A 27,937-nucleotide genomic window follows, 5' to 3' on the forward strand; every position below is an offset into this window, starting at 1 on the left:
GCACCGGCTCTGGGGGGGTCTGTGAGTGGGGAGGGGGTGACGCGTGGGGACACCCCCAGGGACAGTGATACCGGTCCCACAGCAGCAGGAGTGCGTGGGGGTCCCACATACAGCCCCAAGGGAGGGGGGGGGGGCTTCACCCCCACCCCCCACCCCCCTCAGCACCCAGCTTCCCTGTACTGGCAGCACCCACCCTGCACCCCACAGCCCCCCAGGGTCCTTCCCCCGCACCCTGGGGTGACTCGGGGTCCCAGCCCACCCCCCCCCCCCCAGCTGGAAGAGCTCAGGCCCGGCTCGGCCCCCCCAGCTTGTTCCCATTGCTGGAGTTCCGGAAAGGCGGGCGCAGTGCTCCCTCCCACGCCGGACCCACGGGACTCCCCGGGAAGCTGCTCCTGCCCCCACGCCCTGCGGGGTCAGACCCCCGGGGGACGTGGGGTCATGTCCCCTGCCCCAGCCCCTCAGCAACCCCCCTGCCCGGGCAGGATTGGGGGGGTCTCTGTGCCCCCCCACCGCTACCACCCAGGCCTGCCTGCGTGGGCAGCACGCGTGCGAGGACCCCCTCGAAGGCAGCTGAGACCTTGCAGCTCATTGCATGCCAGGGGAGCGAACAGACGCCCACCGGTACTGCTGCAGGGCTGAATGGGGAGCCCGGACCCCCCCCACGGCCAGGGCCAGCCTACCCCAGCTGAAACTGCGGTCCCGATGGATCCCACCCCCCCTCCCCAGCCTGCTCCGAAGCCTACAGGTGGGGACCCCCCCCCCAGAGGTGTTGTCCCCACGGGAGGGGGCACCGGTCAGTGCCTGCGGCAGCACTGCCCAAGGCCCCGAAACCAGGGTGGGCCGGGGACACAGCCCCCCCCCCCCAAAAGCATTGCTGGGTGCATTGGCAGGGATGGCTTGGGGGGGCTCTAGGGAGGCAGGGGCACCTAAAACGGGGGCCCAGCCCCTACCCAGGCACCCTGGGCAGAGCAGGCTGGGCAGGGGGCTGTGCTCCTCCTGGGACCCAGCATGGGGAGGTGGGGGGGAACCCCAAAATCCCAGCCCCTGCCGCCTGCAGAGCCCCAGAGGAAGGAGCGTCACCCCCGACTGTGGGGTCCCCGGCCGGCACGGCTGCTCCAGCCCTGCCAGGAGGGTTTCGCCAACACGGCGGCATCTGGCAACAGGGGACGGCAGGGCTCTGCTGCGATGGCTGAGCCTGGCGGCATGCCCCGGGCACGAGCAAGGGGGGGCACGGAGCTGCCTTGGGGGAGTCCCACACTTGGATGTGACCATACACGTGGCAGGGACATGCACACGTGGCGGGGACACGCACATGGCACACGCCATGGGGACATGCACACGCAGTGGGGATGAGAACACGGGGTGGGGACGCACACATGGCACACGTGGCGGGGACACACGCACCCACCCAGCCCTGCCCACCCGTGCGTTGGCACCCGTTTTCCTTAGGGAGCCACTGCCTGGCTCCTGGGAAGGTCCCTGCTCTGTCATCTCTCGTGTCCCCATGGCTCCGGACCCCATTCCCCAGCCCAAACCCTGCTCCCAGGCTGCCCCTTGACACCCCGAGCCACTGAGGCAGCCCCACCGTGCCCAGCACCCTCCCCGGCCCCCTCCCCAGCCCCGGGCTCCCCTCCCTCCTGGCTGGGGTCCCTGGTAAGGAGCAGACCACCAGTGCATGCGTGAGCACCCATCACAGCTGGCGGGGGTGCAGCCAAGGGTCTCCCACCGGCGGTGACCCCAGGGGAGGGAGGTGACCCCCATGGGGCAGCCCCAGGGCCAGGCAGGGAGCCGGGGTCACCCAGCACCCCCAGGCTCTGGGCTTTGGCTCCTGGCACCAGCTTTGGCCTTTCCCTGCTGCCACGTCTCCCGGTGCCGCCGGCACCTTGCCTGGCACACGACGGTGCCGGAGGAGCCGGGGCGCTGGGGGACAGTGTGCATGGCCGCACTAACAGCCCCCTCCCATCCCACCGATGCTGAGAACATCTGCCTTAACACCCATAAATATTTATCGTCCCCGACGCAGGCAGCGGCTCCCGGGGTGCACCCGCCAGCCCACCCAGCTCCCCCCAGTTCCCTTGGCTGGGGGGGTCCCTCCTGCAGGGATGGGGCATCCCACGCGAGGATGCAGGACTCAGTCGCACAACCAGGAGGGCGAGCACCACAGCCCCCCGGAGCCCCCAGCCCCACGCAGGGGTCTCCTCCAGCCCCTGGGGGACACGGGGGGGCCGCCCCCACGGGGGAGCAGCTGGGGTGGGGGCTCCCACGAGCCGTGGTCATCCCAAGGACCCTCCCTGGCCCCTCCTCACATCCCACCCCCACCAGGGAGGTCTCTGCCTGCAGGTCTGGGACAAGGCAGGGCAGGGAGGGGACCCCCACCTAGGGACCCCGGCGACACCCCCCCATCCTGCCCTGCCAGCATCCCCCGCAGCACACAGCCCCTCCAGCTGTGGGTGCCGGCTCCCGCCCCCAGCATCCCCCCCCCACCCGGAGCAGCGCAGCCTCGATGTTTAGATTAGAGGATAATGTGCTGGAAATAATTGCCTTAATCAAGAAAGGTTAATGAGGCTGCCTGTGCGTACAACGGTGGCGGGCTCCAGCGCAGCCCGGGGTGAGCGGGAGCGTTCGGCAAGCCGCAGCCGTGGCACAGCCGGCACTGGGCCCGGTGCCGAGGGCAAACCGGCAGCCCCTGCCCGCGGCGGGCACCCGCTGCCGGCTGCTGCCTGCTAGGGCCCTCCTGCAGCCGACGGATGCTGGAGGGTGGTGGCACGAAGCGTGGCACGCTCTGGGCAACCGACACGCGTTTGGGGTCACCTCGTCCCCGCGACCGCCTTGGGGACGTGCCGCATCATTGCCACGGGACGCGGGCTGCCACCGAGGCCAGGCTGGGTCTGGCGGCCGCAGGATGCTGCCGTGTGCTGGGGGTCTGCCCCGGAGCCCCCCCCTGCCCACATGGGGATCCTCACCCTGCAGCCAAGGCATCCCCCTGGGGTGGCCGTGACCTGCTGGGTGCTGCGGCTGTCCCCGGAGGGAACGGGGGCTGCGGGTGCAGCCACCCCCCCCGGGCGCCTGGCCCAGCGCCGCGGTGCAGCTGGTGCCGGAATTGGCACTTCATGGTGAGCAAGCGCTCGATGGCTCTTCAGGCTGCACTCGAGGGAGCTGTGGCGCAGGGCGAGAGCTGGAGCGGGGGGGACATGCCCCCCACGACCCCTCGCTTCAGGGTACCGGGGACCCCTCCTGCCACCCCCCCCAGGACCTGCTGCCTCTGCCAGCAAGGGCCTCGGCTGAGCAGGGCAGGGGCACCCAGCTGCTATGGGGGTCTGCACCCCCCTGGGACCACCCAGGCCTGTCCCCAAATCCTCAGGGACCTTGTGCCACAAGGGGCTTCGGCCGGGCTTCTCCCAGGCTGCGGGAGCCGGGGGACGCTGGAGCCAGGCTCTGGGAGAGAGCTGGAGCCGGGGGTCCGGGCAGGGACCCCGCTGTGCCCCAGCTGCTGCTGCCACCCGCTCCGCTGCGCAGGGCCCAGCACGGTTGCAATGGTGCCCCGCATGCTTGCAATGCTGCTCCGCGTGCTTGCACGCTGCAACGGGGCCACCCATGCTCGCACGCTGTTCTGCACGCTCACACGCTGCAACGGTGCCCTGCACGGTTGCAATGGGGCCCTGCACACTTACATGCTGCAGCAGCAGCACCCTGCGCTGGCAGCAGCGCCCTGCGTGCTCACACGCTGCAGCGGTGCATCAGATGCTCACAACAGTGCCTTTGCGCACTCATGTGCTGCAACCGTGCCCCTCGCCCACACACCGCAGCGGCGCACTGGTGCTCGCAATGGCGCTGCGCACACTCGCACGCTGCAACAGTGCCCTGCACACTTCGCACGCTGCAATGGTGCCCTGAATGTTCGCACACTCACAGTGGTGGCCTGCTTGCACGCCCCACTCGTGCTCACAGTTATGCTCTGCACACACCCCCTGCTCACAGGCTCACATTTGTGCCCACCACACACGCCCCACTCACACGCTTGCAACAGTGCCTTCCACATGCCTACTGCCCTGCACACAGCCCCTGCTTGCACAAGCACACAAGCTCGCATCGATGCCCTGCATTTGCACCCTACCTGCGTGAGCAATGTGCTCACGTCGGTGCCCCACAAGCACACCCCACTCACATAAGTACTGTGCTTGCACCCACATCCCATTGCACAAGCAACATGCTCACAACGGGACCCTGCGCATGCATCCCACTTGCGCGAGCACTGCGCTCACGTCGGTGCCCCACACAGCACCCTGCTGACGAGTCGCGCGCTCACATTGGCGTGCACGTCCCGCTTGCGCAAGCACCGTGCTCACGCTGGCGCCCTGCACGCATCCTGCTTGCACGAGTGCTGTGTTCTTATCTGTGCCCCACACGCAATTCCCACTCGCACAAAGCGACCCGCTCGCCACACACCCCTGCCAGTGCCTGCCCATCACCCTGGCCTCTGGCCTCTGCTCAGTCTCTGCGGACTCCCTGGTCCCCAGGAACGCTGGCAGCACGGCCCGGCGCTGAGACAGGGTGCTCAGCCACGCGTCGTGGGGAGAGCACCCCATCGCTGAGCCCCCCACGGCTGCAGCGGGACCCACCGCTGCGGGGAGGAGCTGGAAACCCCACGGGGACACTTCCCCGTCCCCGTCCCCTCCCCAGCCGGGTCCCAGCTGCACCAGGACCACAAGAGGGCTGTCGCGGCCCGCGGATTGCGCCTGCACCCCTGCCCTTGCACCCCAACACAAATCCCTACCTGCATCTCTGCCCTGCCCGGCACCCCAGTCTGCATCCCTGGCCCTGCACCCCAACACGCAACCCTGCCTGCACCCCTGCCCTGCACCCCTGCCCATGCACCGATGCCTGCGCCCCCGGCCACGTGCCCCAACCCGCACCCCAGCACGCGCGGCTTCGGGTCCCTGAAGCCGAGGGGTTCAGCTGGCTCCCCTGGAGATCCTGAGGGATCTGGGGGGGTCTCCAGGCTGGGGGCAACGCTGGGAGGGCAACGTACCCAGCACAGCCTGGACGCATCCACCCCGCACAGCCGTCTCGCTGCGGCTCTCCCACCCTGGAGCACCCCACTCCTGTTCCCCGGAGCACCCCACAACCCTTCCCCGGAGCACCCCACAACCCTTCCAGCCGCCGGCCTGTGGCCCTGGAGGGCCCCAGCACCTGGCAGCCTTTGCCGCGCCGTATTTAAGAGCGATGCTGACATTTCCAGCTTTCGGGACATGTCGGGAGCTCTCAGCCGCTCCTCGTGGCTCATTAACAGCCAGACGAGCTGCAGCAGTAATTGCTTTAATTTATTTGCTTACGGCTGGGGCAGAGGGGAGAGGCATGTGGCACTCGCTGCCTTTATGGGGACCATATGGAAACCATTTATCACCATTTGCTGCAGCGGGGCAGAGGAGGGAAGGAAAGACTTTTATTAACTCTCTTGTAACATCAAACTTTTCTTATCAAGCCCCTCCTGCGAGCAACGGGGCTGGTGACTCGGCCCGTGGGCCAGAGCGTGGCCAATGCCCAGGGGTGGCCATGTGGCACCACAGAGCCGAGGAGGGGCCGGGGCAAGTGTGGGTGCTGCGGGATACAGCCCACGCACCAGCCCCACTCCAGCCCTTGCACGGCCCCACGCGCCATCCCGTGCCCAGCCCTTGCAGAACAGGGGAGGGGGCGGCACGGATGCAGACCCCCAGCTCTCTCCTGTCCTGGGGCAGAGGTGCTCACGCAGGGCACAGGGGACGGTGCCCAGGGGCTGCTCCTTCTTCTCTGCAGAGCAGAGCCCCGTGCGAGCAGGGGAGGGAAGGCAGCACCCCGTGCCTGGGACAGTCATGGCTGGGGCACTCGGGCCCCCTCCCGGCTCTGGGGTGACGTGAGCCCCTCGCAGCCCTCAGTGGCCCCAACCACCCCAGCAGCACGCAAGCCCTGCATTGCCAGCAGCCTCCAGGCTCCCACCGGTCCAGCATGCCCAGGTCCCCCCACCCCGGCACCCCCATCCTCAGGGTGCCCCATCCCTGTGGCCGACCCCCCCGCCATGCAGCCCACCCCTGGGTGCCCAGCAGCCGCCGGCCGCCAGCCTCCAGCTGGGCACGCGCCCACCTTCTGCCCCACGGCATCTCTTCGGAGGATGAACAAACCAAGGGGGAGACAGCTAATACCCCACAGCTCATGGCCCCCCAGCACCCCTGCCCAGCGCTGACCACAGCAGCCCCCCTCACCCCACTGGCTCCATTACAGCCTGGGCTCTACAACGATTCAAGAGCCAGAGGGATTCAGAAGCTGCGAGCTCATCTCTCATGCAAGGAAACAACCCAAGTGCTAAAAAGCTGCACCCAGGATAAATTAATTTACTCCAATTAGCGAGGGCTGTCAGGCTGCAGCGTTGTTTTGCTGGGAACTTAACAGCAACAAAGTGGGGAGGCGGCTGCACTGCAAGGGGATGCTCCTGGAGCCCCTGGGCCCTGGAGAGCGGGGTGCACGGGCCGTACGGGGTGCGTGGGCTGCGCAGTGCGTATGGGGTGCATGGGTTGCACAGGCTGTACAAGCTGCACAGGGCGCATGGGGTACATAGGGTGCATGAGCTGCACCGGGTGCTGGGGAGCACCCATCCTGCACCCTCCCGGGCACAGCCTCATCTCGCACCTTCGGAGCGGTGCAGAGAGGAGCAGGGAGGGACGTGGGGGGATATGGCCCCTGCCATCACCTCCCTGGAGGCATCCATCTGTCCCAGAGCTGAGACCCCGACCGATTCCGGCACTGGCCCTGGAGCCACCGTCCCCGGTGCTGCCCGGTGGCTCTGCCCTCACCCGAGGCACCGGGGCTCACCGGGGGGCACAGGATGGGCCGACAGCGCCCATGCGGAGGGGCTGACCCCCGCGGCACAGGGGCTCGCCAAGACGGAGAGCTCCGGCAGCCTCTGCAGGGGATCTCCCAGCTGTGGGGCAGAAAGAGCACGTGTCCCCCCCGATGCCCCCCTGGAACCCCTCCCTGGCACGGCTCCCCCTCAGCAGAGGTGCAAGGAGGGGGCGGCTGCGGGGGCTATATTGAGGCGGGGGGTCTCGGGCACCGCTCCGCAGCCGAGCGCGAGGGCCCGGCCGGGCAGTGGCACCGGCAGATGTGTGATGCCGAGGAAGAGGAGGATGGGCGGGAAGAGCGCGGTGAGGAAGGCGGCCAGGGCCGGCAGCAGGTGGGTGAGGAAGATGCCGGCGACGGGGAGCACGGCTCTCCCGAGGACGAGCAGGGCCGGCAGCACACGGTCCTGCAGCCCAAAGAGGGGCAGGAGCAGCATGAAGAGGAAGAGGAAGGTGAAGCAGAGCAGGACGTCGTCGAATGCCGCTGTGAGGCTGAAGAAGAGGAACCTGCAGAGCAGCCGGAGGAAGCTCTGGAGGGCGGCACGCATGCTGCCGGCTCCGGCTTGCTCCTGGCTCGCTCACGCGTGCTTGCTGTGGCTGGGAGAAGTGGAGACAGGGCTTGGTCCCCAGCGCTGCTGGGTCACAGCCCCTTTGGGACAGTCCCTGGGCTCATGTCACCGGGGGGGGGCCAGGGCTGCCCCCACCCACCTCTTACACAGACCGGCCATCATTGAGGCATCCCCCCCACAGGCACCACACTCGGTCCGTCCCGGGGGTCTGCGGCACCCGCTGGTGCCGGGTCTTGCGAGGCCACAGGGGCCACAGAGCAGCCAGGGATGGGGAGGGACAGCGCCGGTGTCCTGGGACATGGGGACCGTGCTGGTGTCCTGGGATATGGAGACAGTGCCAGTGCCCTGACGGGGACCCGCAGCAGGGAGCTCCTAATTCCCACCCGACTCCTCAAAAGGCCTTTCTCAAAAGTGAAAAAAAGCTGCTGCCCTTCTCTCCTGGGGCACTGCGGTGGACGGCTCCCCCAGGACCATGGGAAGGACCAGGATCCTTGTCCCGAGTGGTCAGGGCATCGCTGGCAGGTGGCACCTGCCCGCCTGCTCAGGGCCACCCTCGGGAGCCTTCACAGCCCAAAATCCCTGGGAATGCCACAGGGTGACACACTGCTCCCTCGGGGAGGGCACCACTGCCCGGAGAGCATGGGCATGGGCTGGGACATGGGGATGGGCTAGGGATGTGGAGATGGTTTGGGGACATGGAGGCCGATTGGGACGTGGAGATGGGCTGGGACATGGAAGTGGCCTGGGGACGTGGAGATGGGCTGGGGATGTGGAGATGGTCTGGGACATGGAGACGGGGGTCAGACCCAGCACAGGAGCCGGCAGGCTGGGGCATCTCCAGCCCTGGAGACGCGTGCTGGTCCTGGACAGGCGCACCCACGGGACACACACCCCCCCCCCCATCAGACGCGGACGCCCACCCACGGGACACGACGGCGGGGGACACGCAGCCGGCGCACAGGGGGACACACAGCCAGAACACACACAGCTCATGCCAGCATTCCAGATTTATTGGTGGAGCCAGGGCCTCGGTACTCTGGCAGCATGGAGTCAGCGGTGGCTGGGCTTCTCGGGACACTGGCTCCGCAGACGCCCAGTGCTGGGGTCTGCTCAGCAGCGTCCGCTGTGTTTCCCATCCCACCACCGCACCCTGTACCGGCGGCCGCGTGCCGCAGGTCTGCGTCGCCTCACCCTGTACCGGCAGCGAGGGCGGCTGAGGATGCAGCGCGTGGTGCGGCAGCAGCGGCAGCGCCGGCTCCCGCTTCGGCTCCCGCTTCACCTGGACCTGGCCATTCTGGCTCCCCGGCTTCGGTGGCCGCCCTGCCCTGCCGGAGGGTGATGGCTCTGCACCCACCACCCCGCTTTATATAGGGGTGCCGGGGCGATGCCCTTTGCGATACGGGCGCGTTACAAGGCCAACTTCACGTGTGGCATCACAATTTCCCCACGGCGACGCCCGACCGTGCGTGGCCTCCGTGGCTGCCGGCCGGCCCCAGCCCGCAGGAGGAGGGTGGCCGCCCCGCGTCAGCACCGCCATGTGCCGGCGGGTCCGCCGGTCACCGCCCCGGCGCAGGAGGCGCAGGAGGAGTCCCTGGGCTGGCCGGCGGCGCAGGCAGCGCAGTGGGAGGAGGCAGCGCAGGGGCAGAGGTGCTGGTTGCGGTGCCGGCGTCGATGCTGGCGGTGGCGGTGGCAGTGGTGTTGTCTGGCCCCACGGCCGAGGGGGCCCAGGTCCTGGTCCGCCCCGGCCGGGGGTGGGAGCGGTGATGGGCTCAGCATCGCTTCTCCCCCAGGTGTCGAAGCCAGGACCCTCGACTACCGCAGGAGAAGAGGAGGGTCCTGTGAGCCTCGCCACAGCCGGACCTGGGGGACACCCACAGGCGCCGTTGTCGCCCACCCCCGCCGTGGTCCCCCAGACTCCCCTTTAGCGACACCTCTGTCATTAAAGCCCCTGCATGTCACGCCACACCATCGCCCTCAGCCTTCCTGGCGCCGCCAACCCCTGCCCACTCGCCCCCCCAGCTCTGCCTGGGGTGACCCCCGCGCCCAGCCCTGCTCGGCCCCCGGTGCCTGACCCCGGCACGGGAGAGGGCTCCCCGCCAGCCCCCCGGACGGGGTGCTGGTGGCCCCAAGGTCTGCACGAGGGCCGGCAGTGCTGGGGTTGGGGCTGGGACTGGGGGCTCAGGGACGGGGGGTTGAGCTGCGTCCTGCCCATGCCCCTGCCCGCGTCACGGTGACGTGGGGATGGGCTGTCCCCACAGGGGTCCCCAGGATGGAGCCTCGGCATGGAGCCCAGAAAGCCTGGGGAATAAACAAGAGGAGCTGAGACGTGCGCACAGCTGCAGGGCTGTGATCTTATCGGCATCACGGAGACGTGGTGGGGTGGCTCCTGTGACTGGAGCGTTGGCATGGAAGGAGACAGGCTCTCTAGGAAGGACAGGCAGGGCAGGTGAGGAGGGGGTGTCGTCCTCCATGTCAATGACCAGCTGGAGTGCGTGGACCAGGTCCGCCTGGGGATGGACGAGGAGCCGACCGAGAGCCCATGGATCGGGATGAAAGGGAGGGCAGGGACAGGTGACACCATGGGGGGGTCTGCTACAGGCCACCCCACCAGGAGGACCGAGCGGATGAGACCTCTACAGACAGAGAGGAGCAGCCTCTCGTTCACAAGCCCCGGTCCTCGCGGGGGACTTCAACCACCCCAGTACCTATCTGTTGGAGGGACAACACGGCACGGCGCAAGCAATCCGGGAGGTTCCTGGAACGCGTCGATGACAACTGCCTTCTCCAAGCGATGGAGGAGCCGGCGAGGAGAGGTGCCATGCTGGACCTTGTTCTCACCAACAAGGAGGGGCTGGTGGGGCATGGGAAGCTCAAGGGCAGCCTTGGCTGCGGTGACCATGAAATGGTGGAGTTCAAGATCCTTCAGGCAGCAAGGAGGGCGCACAGCAAGCTCGCTACCCTGGACTTGAGGAGAGCAGACTTTGGCCTCTTCGGGGATCTGCTTGGGAGAGTACGGTGGGATACAGCCCTGGGGGGAAGAGGGGCCCAAGAGAGCTGGCCGATATTCAAGGGTCACCTCCGCCAAGCTGAGCAGCGATGCACCCCAACAAAGAGGAAGGCAGGCAAAACCACCAGGAGGCCTGCGTGGATGAACAAGGAGCTCCTGGACAAACTCAAACACAAAAAGGAAGCCTACAGAGGGTGGAAGCAAGGACAGGTAGCCTGGGAGGAATACGGAGAAATTGCCCGAGCAGCCAGGGATCAGGTTAGGAAAGCCAAAGCCCTGATGGAATTCAATCTGGCCAGGCACGTCAAGGGCAACAAGAAAAGCTTCTATAGGTACGTCCGTCATAAAAGAAAGACGAGGGAAAATGGGGGCCCTCTCCAGAAGGAAAGGGGAGACCTGGTTACCCGGGACATGGAGAAGGCTGAGGTACTCGACGACTTTGTTGCCTCAGTCTTCCCCGGCAAGTGCTCCAGCCGCACCGCCCAAGACGCAGAAGGCCAAGGCAGGGACTGGGAGAACGAAGACCTGCCCGCTGCAGGAGAAGATCACGTTCGAGACCATCTAAGGAACCTGAAGGTGCACAAGTCCATGGGACCTGATGAGGTGCAGCCGCGGGTCCCGAGGGAACTGGCAGATGAAGTGGCTAAGCCACTATCCATCGTATTTGAGAAGTCGTGGCAGTCCAGGGAAGTTCCCACTGACTGGAAAAGGGGAAACATAGCCTCCATTTTTAAAAAGGGAAAAAAAACAAAGGGGAGTTTGGCTCCCGTCCAAGGGGTCGTGCGGACAGTGGTTCTGATGCCTCGAACAAAGGCAGGAGAAGGAAAATTTTACTGTATCGTTGTACTAACGAACTTTTGCTTGCTTGAAAACTTCAAAATTTTGGTAGGTACTAATTAGGCAAGAAAAAACCCTTCAGCTTTGTCAATGGTACGTGTTGGAGGCGCCAACAGACAGGAGGCCTCAGGCCTGATGTGCATCAACAGACAAGAAGCCTTAGAATCATAGAATCATTTAGGTTGGAAAAGACCTTCAAGATCATCGAGTCCAACCATTAACCATGCCCCCTAAACCATGCCCTGGAGTACCCCGTCCACTTGCTTTTTGAATACCTCCAGGGATGGTGAATCAACTACTTCCCTGGGCAGCCCGTTCCAATGTTTGACAAACCTCTCAGTAAAAAAATTTTTCCTAATGTCCAACCTAAATCTCCCTTGTCTCAACTTGAGGCCATTTCCTCTTGTCCTATCTCCAGACACCTGACAGAAGAGACCAACACCCTCCTCACTACAACCCCCTTTCAGGTAGTTGTAGAGAGCGATAAGGTCTCCCCTCAGCCTCCTCTTTTCTAGACTGAACAACCCCAGATCCCTCAGCCGCTCCTCATCAGACTTGTGCTCCAGGCCCCTCACCAACTTGGTTGCCCTTCTCTGGACACACTCCAGCACCTCAATGTCTTCCCTGCAGTGAGGGGCCCAAAACTGAACACAGGACTCGAGGTGTCACCTCACCAGTGCCCAGTACAGGGGGACCATCACCTCCCTGCTCCTGCTGGCCACGCTGTTCCTGATACAGGCCAGGATGCCGTTGGCCTTCTTGGCCACCTGGGCACACTGCTGGCTCATGTTCAGCCGGCTCTTGACCAGCACCCCCAGGTCTTTCTCTGCCGGGCAGCTTTCCAGCCACTCTTCCCCAAGCCTGTAGCGCTGCGTGGGGTTGCCGTGACCGAAGTGCAGGACCCGGCACTCGGCCTCATTGAACTTCATACAGTTGGCCTCGGCCCATCGATCCAGCCTGTCCAGATCCCTCTGTAGAGCCTTCCTGCCCTCCAGCAGACCGACCCTGCTGTAGGAGTCGGTCAGAAAATCAGCATTGTCTCAACATCGTCATCAGGAACATGAACAGTACGGACAGAAAATCAGCATTGTCTCAACATCGTCATCAGGAACATGAACAGTACGTTATCTGACAACGGCCTGTTTGGGAGTGCAGTGGCCGATCCCAAGAACAGAACGCGCGGTACAAGGCTCCGTTAGAGATAACCGCATAGCTACTGCCCAAAAAGGATGGATTGCAATTGTTACCATAACATCGATGAAGAAATCATGAACTTTAGATGAACTTTGCTTCATTATAATACCAAAACACACCTCCAAGACTTACCACGCCTGGGACACTGACCCTGCGCCTGCGTGATAGCCTCGCTCGAGAAGGGCTGAGACTCCTGAGGCAGAGGTGGAGCAAGGTGTGTTACTAAGCATAAAAGATGACTTCTGACCAACGGAAAATTGAAGCTTCCCCACCAAGGACCACGACGATCGATGACGCAGCGTTAGCTGGACCCGGGACCGTTAGGACGTCTTGAGATCAGTGGTGGTAGCGATAACTTCTCTTTCTCCTCTCTCTAAACTTTACTCTTTTCTCCTTTCTTTCACCCATCTCTAACTCTCGCGTGCCTCTTCACAGGCCATACAATAAAGTTTTACTGTGTGATTATTGCTATCCCCTTTGGTGTTGGTCACCTTAATTTTGCACTTTCGAGATTGTAGCAAACGAACCATCACGAGTCCACTGAGTGGACCGTGACACCTGCCTCCCAACTTGGTGTCGTCTGCAAACTCGATGATAAGTTTTGAGTTCTGCTGAGTTTTTGTAATTAAAAATTGCCGAGGCCAGTTAACTAGGAGAAAGAGATGACCCACACTGCGCATGACCAAAGGGTGGACACTATGTAAATGATAATATGAATATGTATGACTGGAATAATATACATTTCTGCTTGTTGTAGGTAACGTTGTGCACAATAGGTGGAGCGATGCCCCGAGCACCCAGCGCTGCAATAAAGGATGCCTGCTTTCTAAAAACTCCAAAACCAAGTCTTGGAGAGTTTCTTTGACCGGCTTTTTCAGTAAGAGTTCGGGGGTTCCCACCGTGCAGACCTGTGTGCCTTTCTGTTTTAATAAGGGGTCGCACGTCCCTTCCCTCCAATTCCTCTACCTCTTTGGAGCTGTTTTCATCAGCGTCTCCCCAGACGTCCCCGTCCCAATCCTCAGGGTCCGTACCCGTGATTACCTTGCGGATTTGCGTAACACGGGGGGGCTTTTTTGCTTGCGCTAGCGTAATTTCAGTCCTTCCTTCCAACAGACGCAATCTATTTCCCCTCGCTTTTCAGAATTATCCTTTGCCGGTCTGTCAGAATCACTCTTTCGGTTTTGCGCTTGACTCAAGCAGGTGCCCAGGAGGGCACACATAATGCCTTTACCTTTGCCGTCTCGACTACTTCCGCGGCATTGCTCTACTCTCGCCACGACCGCTGCTGGGTCGGACCACTTCTCCTTCGCCCGTTCCACCTCTGGGGGAAAAGGGCTACAGCCCTGCCTCCGCAATAATTCCTCTATTAACACCATCCTGCTGACTACGCCAATGTAAAATGTTACGGAGGCTCACACAACCAAATCCAACGGGTGTTAAAACACAGACTTATTCTTCAGTAAAAAGTTAGTTACAACTCCAGTGACATTTGTGAACCACAGGTTCAATGACGTAAGGGGAATTAGTACTACACAGCCGGCTTCAGTATTTATTCTTCAGGTTGAAAACGATGACTCAAGATGCGCGTATCGCTCACCTGAAAGCTGAGGGCTTCTCAACCTCGGGGAGCTACCTGGGGCGGCGTCCCGACCCAAGGGGAGAGTCCCCGACTGCAGACCCGCTGCTCCGAGGAGGACTGGCTGAAAATGTCCTCCGGCGGGGCCCCGTTTATACCCTTGTTGAATCTGACCTGTGGTCATTTTAATCCCTATTGGCCAAAAGGTCACTTCAGCGTACCTGGCACAGCTCGAACGGCCAGTTCAATTTTCAAGCTGCGGTCTCTAGGGTTTGGGGTTTTTTTTCCTCTCCTCCCTGCCCGGAGAAGTTTCGTTTGCTGTTGGGCGGGGGGGGGTGTACCTGCCACATGGGGACATGGAGATGGGCTGGGACATGGAAGTGGCCTGGGGACGTGGAGATGGACTGGGACGTGGAGATGGGCTGGGGATGTGGAGACGGGCTGGGGACGTGGAGACAGGCTGGGACGTGGAGATGGTCTGGGACATGGAGACGGGGGTCAGACCCAGCACAGGAGCCGGCAGGTTGGGGCATCTCCAGCCCTGGAGACGCGTGCTGGTCCTGGACAGGCGCACCCACGGGACACACACCCCCCCCCATCAGACGCGGACGCCCACCCACGGGACACGACGGCGGGGGACACGCAGCCGGCGCACAGGGGGACACACAGCCAGAACACACACAGCTCATGCCAGCATTCCAGATTTATTGGTGGAGCCAGGGCCTCGGTACTCTGGCAGCATGGAGTCAGCGGTGGCTGGGCTTCTCGGGACACTGGCTCCGCAGACGCCCAGTGCTGGGGTCTGCTCAGCAGCATCGGCTGCGTGTCCCACGCCGCCGCCGGCCCCTGTACCGGCAGCTGCGCGCCATGGGTGGTGCGGCAAAGCACCTCAGAGCCTTGCCACTCCCCAGACCACAGTGACCCCCCCCCAACAGCCACCACCTCCATCCCTGCCAGCGCAGGGCACGCAGGAAGGCTCTGTTCCACGCCACCCACCCCAGAGCCCATGTCCCCCCACTGTGGGATGGGATGCTCACAGGACAGGGACAAGGAGAGATGGGGCCAGGCTGGCCTGGGGACCCCTCGCCCAGCTCCGGGACCCCTCGCCCGGCCCATGCACCCAAGCGCTTAGCCACTGGGCACCGCTGGGTGGATGTGGCATTGCCGGGTGGTTCGGGCACAAGTCCTGTGGCCGACCTGGCTCCTGCCAAAGCATTTGCCTTGGCTGACAGCCCCGACCTCGGCGGCAGCCTGCGGTCCCCATGCCGGGGCAGCTCGGGGCAGCAAGCCGGGCAGGCAGCAGTACCGGCACCGGGTGCCGGGCACCGGCATCTCTGGGGGCAAGGTGCTGCAGGACCCAGCATGGGAACATGGGGCTCAGCCATTCCACGCCGAGAGAGAACCCCCCCCTTTTGGGACACCCCATCACTAGGGATCCCGGGGGGGCTTCTCCACACCTATGGAGATCAGCAGACTTTCCCAGGAGCACCAGCACTAGTGGTGCCACCAGCTCCAATGCCAAGTTGGTGGGTTTGGCCCTGCTGCCACCCCCACTCCGGGTGCGGGGTGCCGGCGGGGGCTGCGGCAGCCGTCTGGCAGTATCCCTGCCGGGACAGGCTATGGCGCCTTTAAGGCCTCTCCCGCAGCGGGAGCTGGCAGCCGTCAGCAGTGCGGACGCGGCCGGCTTGACTCCGAGCCAAGCTGCATGGGGAAATTCATAACATCCCTGGAAGTGCTGAGTGGGGCTGAATTGGAGCGCCGGAGCCTGCCGAGCTGTATGCCTTGGCCCCCAGGGCAGCCGGGAGCAGGGCCAGCCTAGCTGGCCTCTCCTGCCTCGAAGCCAGGCGCTGCGCTCAGCACCCTGGCCAGGAGGGTGCGGAGAGGTGCCAGGTCTTCAGCAAACCTAGAAAGTCCCATCACGTGGAGGCTGAGTCACGCCAGCGAGGGCGGCCGCCCCTCCTGGGCCCTTTCCAGAGCCCTCGGCAGGATGCGGGAGATGCCTCGGCTCATAGCAAAACCCTTCCCACCATGCAGCCCCCAGAGACCGGCATGAATCATAGAATCATAGAATCATTTAGGTTGGAAAAGACCTTCAAGATCATCGAGTCCAACCATGGTCCATGCCCACTAAACCATGTTCTGGAGTGAAACAAAGCATCATCCTGCGCTCCAGACGCCTGGGCCCTGCGCCAGCGCCAGCCCGCTCCCAGCCGTGCCCTGCTTTCGGCCAGCGATGGGGAAGGAGCATCCCCAGGCGCTGCTGGGATGGAGGACCCCGTCCCGCAGGAGCATCCCCGGGTGATAGAGGGCTGGAGGACCCCGTCCCACTCCCCCCCCCTCAGCCAAGCACAGCATCCCTCCTGCTTGGTGCTGGCCCGTCCCGGGAGGGCTGCGGCCGGGTGGCCACACAGCCCCCCCGCACCGCCCCGGGTCCTGCCGCTGCCTCCGTGGCCCCTGGGGGTCCGGGGACCGTGGGCTGGCTGCAAGTGCCACGGGCCGTGGCGGGCTGTGGGACAGCCCCGCAGGGACCTGGCGGAGGGGGGGGGGGGGACGACACAGGCTGAAAGAGTTAATGTCTCAAACGTCGTGGTGGGGCAAGTTCTGCTTGAAGACGGACTGTGCATAACAACGAACCCTGTAGGCAGGGAACCCCTGGTGAAAAGAAAAGCCCATCAGCGCAGACATCAGCAACAGGAGGGGGAGGGCGTGCCGGAGGGTGCGCAGCTCCCTGTTCTGATAAGCTGTTCTGATACAAAGGTCAGACAATGGCCACATCTGCAGGGAAGGAGAAGTTACTCCACAAACGACCCCCAAGCCCAAAGGCTCACAAACTGCTCATTAGCCTAATGAGTTGGAGTGCCCGCCCGAAGGAGGGGCAAGGATGATAAAAGGACACAAACTGAAGCCCCACGTGCGCAAGCCCACCGGGACTGGACCCCTCGGACCAACGCTGGACCCAGGACGGGTGAAATCTCTCTCTTTCTTTTTCTCTCTCTGTCTTGTCCTCTCCTTCCTTTCCCACAATCCCTACACCTCATCCCTTTAAGACATAAACCCGTTGACCAAGTCTGGGACTAAGAGTGGATCCAGCCGCCCCTGGGCCCTTCTCTGAGGAGGGGTCTGGAAAGCAAGGGGGTCTGCTCTGAACCTCCTGACTCAACCGGAGGGATCTCCTTATTCCCTAAGTTGATGTATATGGTTACCCTGGCTTACACGGTTTACAGAAGTAGTCTCATGCCAATTCTTGTTGTGAGAAACCCCACCACCTACTATCATGCCTCCCCAGTTCAGTTTGCTTCTGTCACGAATAAAATCTTTAACTGATCGTTTGGTGTCCTTTCACCTTAATTTAGCCCGAGGGAATTTCGAATTCAACACGACTCCCTGGTCTGTCCATTCCGGGTCGTGACACAGGGATGGGGACGGGGACGGGGATGGGGATGGGGCCAGCTCCACTCCCCTGCCCGCTCCAGCCAGGCACGAGCTGGGTGAACGCAGAGCTGCCACCCAAGGGTGCCAGTGGCCCGAGCCCAGCCCGCTCCCTCCCACCCCCTCGGCCCAGCCCTGTGCTGGAAGCTGTAGAAAATCCCAATAAAAGAAGTAAAAGTCAGGCCGCAAAAGTCCTTTTGGGGTGGAAAATGAGCTCATGGGAGGCTGGCAGCAGTGCCGGCGGCAGCGTCGTGGCTTTTTAGAGGATCCTGCTCAGGGTCGGGGGAGAGGCAGGACCCAGAGTCCTTCCCCCTCGCTGGGACAGAGGCCCCTGGGCATCCCGACCCGGACCCCCACCTCCCACCCTGGGCACCCCACCGGGCTGCCGACCCCTGCCCACACCTCCGTCCTTGTGGTGCTTCGCTCTTTCCCCACGGCGGCAGCCCGGGCAGTGCCGAGCCTGGCACTGCCTGCGCGGGGAAGCGAGTCCGGCACGGCACACACCTCAAACCTCACCGCGGGCTTCAGCTGGGGGGCAGGCAGGGCAAGGAGGTGACCTGGGGCACGGCAGGGCCTGCTCACACCTACCGCGGTGCTGGCACGGCGTTTTGGCACTGCCCGTGCCCCCCCACGCCCCGCTCCCACAGTCCCACCGGGGATGCTCTGGGCACTGCGGGAACCGCCTTCCCCGGGGGTCCCTCCCGGGCAGAGCACCGGGCAGGGTATCCCCATCGCCTGGCAGGCCCGGAGGCCACGGCTGGATCCCTCTGCTCGGCGCCTGCTCTGCGCCGGGACTTGGCTGCGAAGGCCGGACAGACTCGGCTGCGTGCAGGCGGCTCACGGGGCCTCCCGGGTCCCCGGGCTCGGCCGGCGGCATTGACGGCTGCGGCGAGGCGGGGATGGCGGAGCCCCTCGCAGCCCTCCCTGTGGGAAAGGGCTGACCCTCTCCGGCTGCCTCCGGCCGCCTCGGCTGTGAGCGTGGCCGCCTTGGGCCGGGAAGCGCTCGGGGTCTCCTGGCAGTGGGGAGCCGGGGCCGGGAGCAGGCGGGGGCCAGGGGAGCACGGCACAGGGCCAACGGTGTGCCCACCCTGGCGCGGGGTGCAGCCGCGGCCACCCCAGGATGGCCCGGGGGGAGCGGGAGCGGGCCGGGGGGGGGGGAACATGCCAAGCAGCTGATCCCAGCCGGGGAGGGTTTTGCTCCCAGAACTGCTGTGTAATCAGCTCAGGCGTTCCCGCAAGGGTGGTGGCGAAACCCCACGGGCAGGCACCGCTGCGGGAACAGCCCCGCAGAGCCGGGGCACATTCCCCGCCGGAGACACCGGCAGCGCCAGGGGATGGTGGGCACCCGCCAGCCCTGTGCCCTGTCACCCCGCAGCCCCCCGGCCGCAGGCTGGTGCGCCGGCACATTGCTGCACGTATGGAGGGAGGGACCGTGGGTTTCCCATGGGACCGGGGCCAGTGAGTGGCCACAACCCGGCAGGATCCGTCCCTTGGGGCCTCAACCTGCTGGCGCCCAGCAGCCCCCTCCCCTGCACAGCGGTGCTGGGGGCTGCCGGCACAATCAGCCCTGGGAGCAGGGTCAGACGCTGGCTGTGGTGGGACAGTGGGGACATTGGGGGGTGCTGGGGACAGTGGGAACACCGTGCAAGGGTGGTGGGGACGCTGCAGGGTGTAAGGACAGCGGGGACACTGTACAGTGCTGGGGACAGCCAGGACATGGTGGGGACACAGTAGGGTGCTGGGGACAGCAGGGACATGGTGGGGACATGGTGCAAGGACAGCGGGGACATGGTGGGGGCGGTGCAAGGACAGCAGGGACATGGTGGGGACACTGTAGGGTGGTGGGGACAGTGTAGGGTGCTGGGGACAGCAGGGACATGGTGGGGACACGGTGCAAGGACGGTGGGGACAGTGCAAGGACAGTAGGGACACCGCAGGGTCCTGGGGACAGCAGGGACATCGTGGGGACACGGTGCAAGGACAGTGGGGACACCGCAGGGTCCTGGGGACAGCAGGGACATCGTGGGGACACGGTGCAAGGACAGTGGGGACACCGCAGGGTCCTGGGGACAGCAGGGACATCGTGGGGACACGGTGCAAGGACAGTAGGGACACCGCAGGGTGCTGGGCACAGCAGGGACATGGTGGGGACACGGTGCAAGGACCGCAGGGTGAGCAGGCTGGACGCAGTGTCCCCTGTTCAAGGGGGCTTTCGGAGCAGCTGGTCACACGGGGAGGGGTGGTGGACAGTGTTACCCAACACCTCCGCAGACCCCCGGGCAGCCCGGCGGGACCCCCGCCCGGCCCGGCAGAGCGGGCAGAGGCACTTTGCCTGTTGGGGGGCAGCGGCGGGCTCAGCGGGGCTGGGAGCCCACCGGGGGCCCCGGGGGTGGGAGCGTGCGTGGCCGGCCCGGCTCCGCCACGGCCCCGAGCGCCCGGTGTGTGTGTGTGTGTGTGTGTCCCCCGGCCCCGGGGGTCCCGGCCAGGCGGGAGCGGGCGGGGGGACGGGGGCGGAGAGGGGCGGCGAGAACGGCGGGGGAGGGCCGGTGCAGGCAGGGCCGGTGCAGGCAGGGCCGGTGCAGGCAGGGCCGGTGCAGGCAGGGCCGGGGGCCGCTCCGCTCCGCTCCGCCGCGGCCATGCCGGGGCTGCCCGTCGCCCTGCTGCTGCCGCTGCTGCTGCTGACCCCCCCGCCGCCCCCCCGCCCGGGCGGCGCCCCCCGGCAACCCCCCCCGCGGGCTGGCGGCCGCCCCCGCCGAGCCCGGCCGCCCCGACGCCACGGGGATGGGCACCCCCGCGGGGGCTGCGCCGGGAGGCACCGCGACGGGACCCCCCGAAGGCACCGGGGCGGCCCCCCCGAGGAGCACGGCGGCGGCGGCGGCCCCCCCGAAGGGCACCACCGCCGGCCCCCCCCAAGGCGGCGGGGCGAGCACCTCCAAAAGCACCACGGCCGCCCCCCCGAAAGGCGCGGCGGGGGGGGGGGGCCTCCAGCCCCGGCCCCCCCGAGCGCGGGAGGCTGAAGGAGGGGGGCCCCGGGGCCAAAGGTAGGAGCCGCGGGGGGCTGGGGGGGGGGGCTGAGCTGTGAGTGTGTGCGCGCACACCCGTGTGCACGGCTCCGTGTGCCTGCGGGGGAGTGTGTGTGTGTGTGTGTGTGTGTGCGTGCGGCTCCGTGTGTGCAGGGGTGTGTGTGCACAAATCTGTGTGTGTGCTCGGCTCCGTGTGCAGGGGTGTGTGTGCACAAGTTTGGCTGTGTGCGCACAAGTTTTTGCGTGCTGTGTGTGCACGGCTCCGTGTGCAGGGGGGTGTGTGTGCACAAATCTGTGTGTGTGCGCAGGGCTGTATGCGCACAACTCTCTGTGTGCAAGGATGCGTGCATAACTGTGTGTGTGCATGGCTGCGTGCAGAGGAATGTGTGTGCACAAGAGTGTGTGTGGAGGGGAGTGGCTTAAAGTGTGTGTGCACGGGTGCGTGTGTGGCTGTGTGAGTGTGTGCGTGCAAGTATGGACATGCGTGTGGTTTGTGTGTGTATCTGCATCAGCGCGTGTGAGTGTGCACTCTGTGTGTGCGCGTCTGCATTTGTGCACTTTCTGTGTGCGTGCGACTTGCATTTGTGTGTTTGTGCGGTGTGGGCATGTGTGTGTGCACGCGTGCGTGTGCTGGGGGCCGTGCACACCTCTGGGGCTGTGCTGCAGCCTGTGTAGGGTGAGGGGGTGCCACAGGGTGTCCCCATCAGCGTTGGGGATAGTGGAGGGGTCTGGGGGGGCGTGCAAGAATGTGTGGGTCCCCGAGGGCCGACAGGCTCCTGCTCCGGGGTGCTGCGTGGGTGGCCCCGGACCCCACCACCCCGGGGGTCCCTTTGCCCGTCTCCAGCTGCGGCGCCCAGGAAGAAGCTGGTGCGGGTTAAAGTCGTGAAGAAGAAAGTGGTGAAGAAGAAGCCGAAGGCTCCGGCCAAGGACTCGGCTGCTCCGCAGGAGCCTCGTACGTATGCTCAGCGTCAGGGAACGGGGCACGGGGACCTGCGGGGCCGCACAGGCACACACGCGTGTGCACACGCCTCCACGCTGTGCCCACACCTCCACACCGTGCACGCGCACCGAGTCCAGCGTGAGCTGGGTGCTCGGTGCTGGGGTGCACACCCGCACACCTCGGCACGTGCACCCACGTATGTGGGGAACGGCCCCAGCCCTTTCTGCCCGCTGGGGGGGGGACACAGCCGTCACCCTGGCTGGGCACATGCCATCACACACGCATGGCCCCCGCGCTGTCACACATGCACACCCACAACCGGCAACGCTGTGCGCGCACCCGGAGTGTGACGGCACAGAAACACCCTCTGCAAACTGTGCACACGCGTGCACACGCACACGCGTGTGTGGACACACACCCATCCTGCACTGGGGAGGGGGACGCTGGCAGGGCTCCCCCCCACACATCTGCTGTCCTCCCTGCCCCTCTGCGTGACGGGGAGCGGGGTTTGCGTGACGCAGAGTGGGGTTTGCGTGACGCAGAGTGGGGTTTGCATGACGCAGAGTGGGGTTTGCATGACACGGAGCAGGGTTTGCCTGACACGGAGCAGGCTTTGCCCCGGCTGTGGTCGTGGCCGCAGCCACGGGGCCTGGCTGCATTCCTGCGCCGGGGGCTGGAGCTTGGGGTCTCGCCCACGTGTTCGGGTCTGGCCCCACAGAGCCTGGGAGTGGAGCCAGGGTGGGCAGCAGGCAGGGAGCCGGCGCAGGCAGGGCTGCTGCTCCTTGCCGGGCGGGCACATGTCCCGCGGCATGGCGTGGCACGGGATGTGCCAGGCATTGCCCCTGGGCTCACGGAGATGGGCAGCCCTTGGGCAGGGCCACCTGCGTGGGGGCAGCCGTGCGTGGGGGTCTCTGAGCGAGCCCGGCCCCCTCTGCTTTGCCCCCAGAGTGCCCCCCCCTGGGGCTGGAGTCCCTGCGGGTGCTGGACTCCCAGCTCCGAGCCTCCAGCGACAAGCGCTATGGCCTGGGCGCCCACCGCGGGCGCCTCAACATCCAGGTAGGACGCGTGTGCGTGGCGTTTGTGCGATGTTTGGCACGCGTGTGCTGTGTGCATGGCAAATGCAGTGTATGTATGGCGTGTGCGTGGCATATGTGTAGCAGGGGCTCTCCAGCATGGACCCCTCCATCCCACCGCGGCTCTGCCACGGCCCCTTCAAGGGTCCCATTAAACCCCAGACTTGGTCCGCCGGCCAAGTAGTGCCCATGGAGCTCGGAGCACCATCCCGGTGCCGGTGCCGGTGCCGTGCCGCTGCCATGGGAGCACAGCAGGGCTGGAGGCACGCAGGCGGTGGGGACGTGTGCCAGGTAGGGTCCTGCATGCCCTTCCCATCTCTGACACCCCCCACACCACCCGCAGTCGGGGCTCTACGACGGGGACTTCTATGACGGCGGCTGGTGTGCGGGGCAGGAGGACACGGAGCAGTGGCTGGAGGTGGATGCCCGCCGGCTCACCAACTTCACCGGCGTCATCACGCAGGGGCTCAACTCCATCTGGACGTAAGGCACCGGGCAGGGCCAGCCCCGGGGGGGCTGGGGGGGGGCGTCCGGGACCCCACTGACCCTCTTCCCCACGCAGGTACGACTGGGTGACATCCTACAAAGTCCAGGTCAGCAATGACACACACACGTGGCAGCCGTGCCGCAACGGCACCGAGGAGGCGGTAGGTGCCTGTGGGATGCAGCCCTGGGCAGGGGCGGTGGGATTGAGGACCTCCTGGCACCCCCAGCACGCCCGGCTCCCCGAGCAGAGCGAGGGCACAGGGGATTAACCGTGCCAGGGGATTAATTGTGCCGGGGGGGTTAACCGTGCCGGCTGGCGCTGGGCTGGGACCCAGCTCTGTTGCCTTTGGCCTCCCCACCCTTGAGCATCCTCCAGCGCTTCCCCCCACCGGGCACCAGGCACAAAGGCCGCTTGTCCCCGGCTGCCGCCTGCCAGGCTCCCCCGGTGCCCACGCGTGAGCGCGGCGGGGGCACGGCGCTGCGTGGCACAGCCGGCTGTGCCCAAAGGCGAACACGGCAGCCTGGTGCTCGGGTGCGTGCTTGTGAGTGCTGCGCACGCAGGGGTGACACGTGTGTGCGAGGACGGAGGGGGCGTGCAAGCATGTCGGTGTGTGCACACGTGTGTGCGGGGAGGCCCGAGACGTGGGGGCTGCTGGGGCTGGGACCTGCCAGAGCCGGCCACGCTGCTCCCACGGCCAGCCCAGGCACCAGTGCTCGGGGGTCCCTGTGCCAGGGCCGTGCCGGGGCGGGTGTGGGGGGTCCCTGTGCCGGCGGCGGGTCTGGGGGTTCCCTGTGCCAGGGCTGTGCCAGCGGCAGGTTTGTGGGTTTGGGGTCCCTGTGCCAGGGCCGTGCCAGGGTCGGGTTTGGGGGTCCCTGTGCTCATTCCTGGGGACCGTGCTGGGGACCCTCCCCTCTGGGTGCTGGGGTGACAGGTTTGGGGGGCAGAGCAGCAGCATGGGCGCCCCAGGCCCTGTGGCACTGTTGAGGCTCTGGTTCCTCTGCGGTGCCGGGCTCAGCCCCCCCTCCCCCCCCCCAGTCAGCCCTGTGTCTGCTCCTCATTAGGGGCTGGAGGGGGGCCAGGGGAGGCCAGGGCTGGATGTGGCTGCAGCGCCTGTAACCCTTTGGGCCCCGGTGCACGGCTCTGCTGCAGCAGTCCCCTGTCCCCACGGCCCCCAGACGGGTCCCCCCCCCCCCGGCACAGGGACCCGCAGGGGCTGCATCCATCCATCCTTCCCCCCTCCCAGGTCTTCCCCGGGAACAAGGACCCCGAGACGCCGGTGCTCAACCTGCTGCCCTCGCCGGTGGTGGCACGTTACCTGCGCATCAACCCCCAGACCTGGTTCCAGAACGGCACTATCTGCCTGCGGGCAGAGGTCCTGGGCTGCCCGCTGCCAGGTGGGTGCCCGCTGCCTGCTGCCCCTCGCCCCAACCCACGAGTGCCCGGGACGGGCACACTCTGCCGGGGCTGACCCCAGGGCTGGGGTCCGGATTGTTCCCACGTCCCGGGATCTCTGACCGTGTCCCCCCTGTGCCCACCCGGCTCCCTGCAGACCCGAACAACATCTACGCCTGGCAGAGCCAGCCCCTGCCCACCGACAAGCTGGATTTCCGCCACCACAACTACAAGGAGATGAGAAAGGTGCCTGCCCTGCAGCCCTGGCGTGGGGTAGGGGGTCTTTGCACCCCCGGGGTGCCCGCGGACCCTAACCCAGAGCGCTGTGCCCTCGCCAGCTGATGAAGCGGGTGAACGACGAGTGCCCTGACATCACCCGCGTCTACAGCATCGGGAAGAGCTACCTCGGCCTCAAGATGTACGTCATGGAGATCTCCGACAACCCTGGGCAGCACGAAGTGGGTAGGTGCCCCCGCGGCTCTGGGGCAGGGAGGGGAGGTGACAGCTGGGGTGGCCAGGGACATCCAGGCTGGTGCAGGATGGGGACGGGGTGGCCGGGGATGCCCAAGCTGGTGTGGGCAGATGGGGGACGGGGTCACCGGGGATGCCCAGGCTGGCATGGGGCATAGAGGACCGGGGCGGCCGGGGGCCCCCGCTGCCACAACGCGCTGTGCCCGGCAGGCGAGCCGGAGTTCCGTTACGTGGCGGGGATGCACGGCAATGAGGTGCTGGGCCGGGAGCTGCTGCTCAACCTGATGGAGTACCTGTGCCGGGAGTTTCGGCTGGGCAACCCCCGCGTGGTGCAGCTGGTCACCGAGACCCGCATCCACCTCCTGCCCTCCATGAACCCCGACGGCTACGAGACCGCCTACAAGCTGGGTAGGGTCGGGCTGCCCGGCCCCGGGGTGCTGAGCACCGACCCGCCGCGGGGCGGTCCCGGCGCGAGTCCCCGGTGACCCCGTTCCCCCGGGCAGGGCTCGGAGCTGTCGGGCTGGGCCATGGGCCGCTGGACCTACGAGGGCATCGACTCAACCACAACTTCGCCGACCTCAACACGGCGCTGTGGGACGCCGAGGACAACGACCTGGTGCCCCACGAGTTCCCCAACCATTACATCCCCATCCCCGAGTACTACACCTTCGCCAACGCCACGGTGAGCCCGGCCCCGCGGGCACCCCGAAACCCACCCCTCCTCCTGCCCCAGCGCGCCTGGGTGATGCCCACCCGTGGGCAGGCTCTGTGCCGGGGACAGACCCCTGGGGGTCTCGGCCGTGCGCCCTAAAGAGGGGGCAATGGGAGCCTTTCCTCCAACCCGGCGGGGGTGTTCATCGCCGGGACCCGCCACGGCCCCCTCTGACATGGGGTCCCCCCCCAGGTGGCCCCCGAGACGCGGGCAGTGATCGATCTGGATGCAGCGGTACCCCTTCGTGCTGAGCGCCAACCTGCACGGGGGGGAGCTGGTGGTCACCTACCCCTTCGACATGACCCGCACTTACTGGAAGGCGCAGGAGCTGACCCCGACCGCCGACGATGGGGTCTTCCGCTGGCTGGCCACCGTCTACGCCACCTCCAACCTGGCCATGGCCAGCGAGGAGCGGCGACTCTGCCACTACGACGACTTCACCCGCTTCGGCAACATCATCAACGGGGCCAACTGGCACACGGTGCCCGGCAGTGAGTGGGGGGCTGAGGCGGGTGGGAGGGGGGGTGGTGGCCGGGGACCCCCTGACACCCGCACCCTGTCCTGCACAGGCATGAACGACTTCAGCTACCTGCACACTAACTGCTTCGAGATCACGGTGGAGCTCTCCTGCGACAAATTCCCGCACGCCTCCGAGCTGCCAGCCGAGTGGGGAGAACAACCGGGAGTCCCTGCTACTCTACATGGAGCAGGTCAGGGATGGGGACCCCCCCGGGTGGCACCATGGTCCTGGGGGGGGACACGTACATGCTGCGGAGTCCCACAGTGGATTGTGGGCACTGAGGGGGTCGAGGTTTCGGCAGGGGCCGAGCAGATGGCAGCAGGACACAGCTCGGGGGGTCCCCAAACACCCCCGAAGCTCCATGTCCCCCTGCACCCACTCCCCAGGCATGGAGCACGGGCTTGGCGCGTGAGGCATGTGTGTGACCTGCAGCACGTGTGTGCTCCGTGCTGGGGGGGGGGGGCATGTGCCCCCGTGCAGTGCAGATGTGCACCCCAACGTGTGCACCCCACGGGGCACCCAGGCTCGTGCACACCACGTGTGGCAGGGGCGTGAGGGTTCATGCGCCTGGCATGCATGTGCCGTCCGTAGCACGCCGGTGCAGTGGGTGTGCGCTGCCTGCCACGTGTGCTGTGGCACCGTGCGCTGCACCGGGGGTCTGGGCACACATGGTGCCAAGTGTGGCACGTGTGTGTGTACATGTGTGCGTGCCCCTGCACACCGCGCCCACCCTGCTGACACCCGCTCCGGCCCACGGGTCCCCAGGTGCACCGCGGGATTAAGGGAGTGGTTCGGGACAGAGACACGGAGCAGGGCATCGCCAACGCCATAATCTCTGTGGACGGCATCAACCATGACATCCGGACGGGTTACGGTGGGATGGGGATGGGGACAGGGATGGGAATGGGATGGGAATGGGATTTGGGGATGGGGAGGGGATGGAAGTGGGGATGGGGATGGGAATGGGATAAGGTTAGGAATAGGGATGGGGATGGGAATGGGATAAGGTTAGGAATAGGGATGGGGACAGGAATGTGATTGGGGAGAGGATGGAGTTAGGAATGGGGTAGGGAGGGGATGGGAATGGGATGGGATGGGGACAGGGAAAGGAATGGGGATGGGAATGGGATGGGGATGGGGACAGGGATGGGGTGGGATGGGGATGGGAATGGAAATAGGACAAGAATGGGGATGGGATGGGGACAGTAATGGGGTGGGGGATGGAGATGGGGCTGAGGTGAGGTTGGGGTTGGGGATGGGATGGGGACAGGAAAGGATTGGGGATGTGAATGGGATGGGGGCAGTGATGGGGGAAGAGGACAAGGACCCAGGCTGGGGATAGACGTGCGGCAGCACCAACGCCCCCCGCGGCACCCGCCCCGCTGTCGCAGCCTTCGACGGGGACTACTGGCGGCTGCTGAACCCAGGCGAGTACGAGGTGACGGCGCGGGCCGAGGGCTACGAGGCGGCCACGCAGCCCTGCCGCGTCTCCTATGAGAACGTGCCCCACGCCCTGCAGCTTCCACTTGGCCCGGGAACGGCGGCAGCGGCTGCGGGGGCGGCTGCCCGGGGGCCTGCCCCCCGATCTGGTGCTGCGGCTGCGGCGCCAGCGCCTGCGCCGTCTTCGCGCCCACCGCCGCGCGCCCTGACCGGGGGGGCTGCCCCGGGGCCGCGGGCTCGGCGCGGGGGCCGGGGGCTGGAGCCCGTGCCGTCGGCAGGGCCGGGAAGGCGCGGGGGCCCACGGGGGGCCGGATCCGGAGCAGGTGCTCCCGGCGTCGCCGCTGTGCGGGACGCCTTCCAGTAAAGTTGGCTGTGATGCCTCCGTGTCTGCTGCTGGG

General features: G+C 65.9%; 1 protein-coding gene across 1 annotated transcript; it reads left to right on the forward strand.

The window, feature by feature from the left end:
* The first annotated feature begins 15,108 nt into the window (after nucleotides 1–15,108).
* Nucleotides 15,109–27,919, forward strand: CPXM1 (carboxypeptidase X, M14 family member 1). Its single transcript, XM_052781025.1, is given in 19 exon segments — nucleotides 15,109–15,354; nucleotides 20,054–20,522; nucleotides 21,349–21,456; nucleotides 22,391–22,500; nucleotides 22,861–23,000; nucleotides 23,080–23,164; nucleotides 24,248–24,398; nucleotides 24,554–24,642; nucleotides 24,735–24,858; nucleotides 25,078–25,273; nucleotides 25,370–25,422; nucleotides 25,425–25,549; nucleotides 25,772–25,801; nucleotides 25,803–26,070; nucleotides 26,149–26,249; nucleotides 26,251–26,289; nucleotides 26,865–26,967; nucleotides 27,491–27,603; nucleotides 27,605–27,919. Coding segments are annotated over 19 exon segments (2,694 nt in total). The 3' UTR covers nucleotides 27,749–27,919.
* The last annotated feature ends 18 nt before the right edge of the window (nucleotides 27,920–27,937 follow it).

This window comes from Harpia harpyja, chromosome 2 (assembly GCF_026419915.1).
Source record: "Harpia harpyja isolate bHarHar1 chromosome 2, bHarHar1 primary haplotype, whole genome shotgun sequence".
NCBI classification, from domain to species: Eukaryota; Metazoa; Chordata; class Aves; order Accipitriformes; family Accipitridae; genus Harpia; species Harpia harpyja.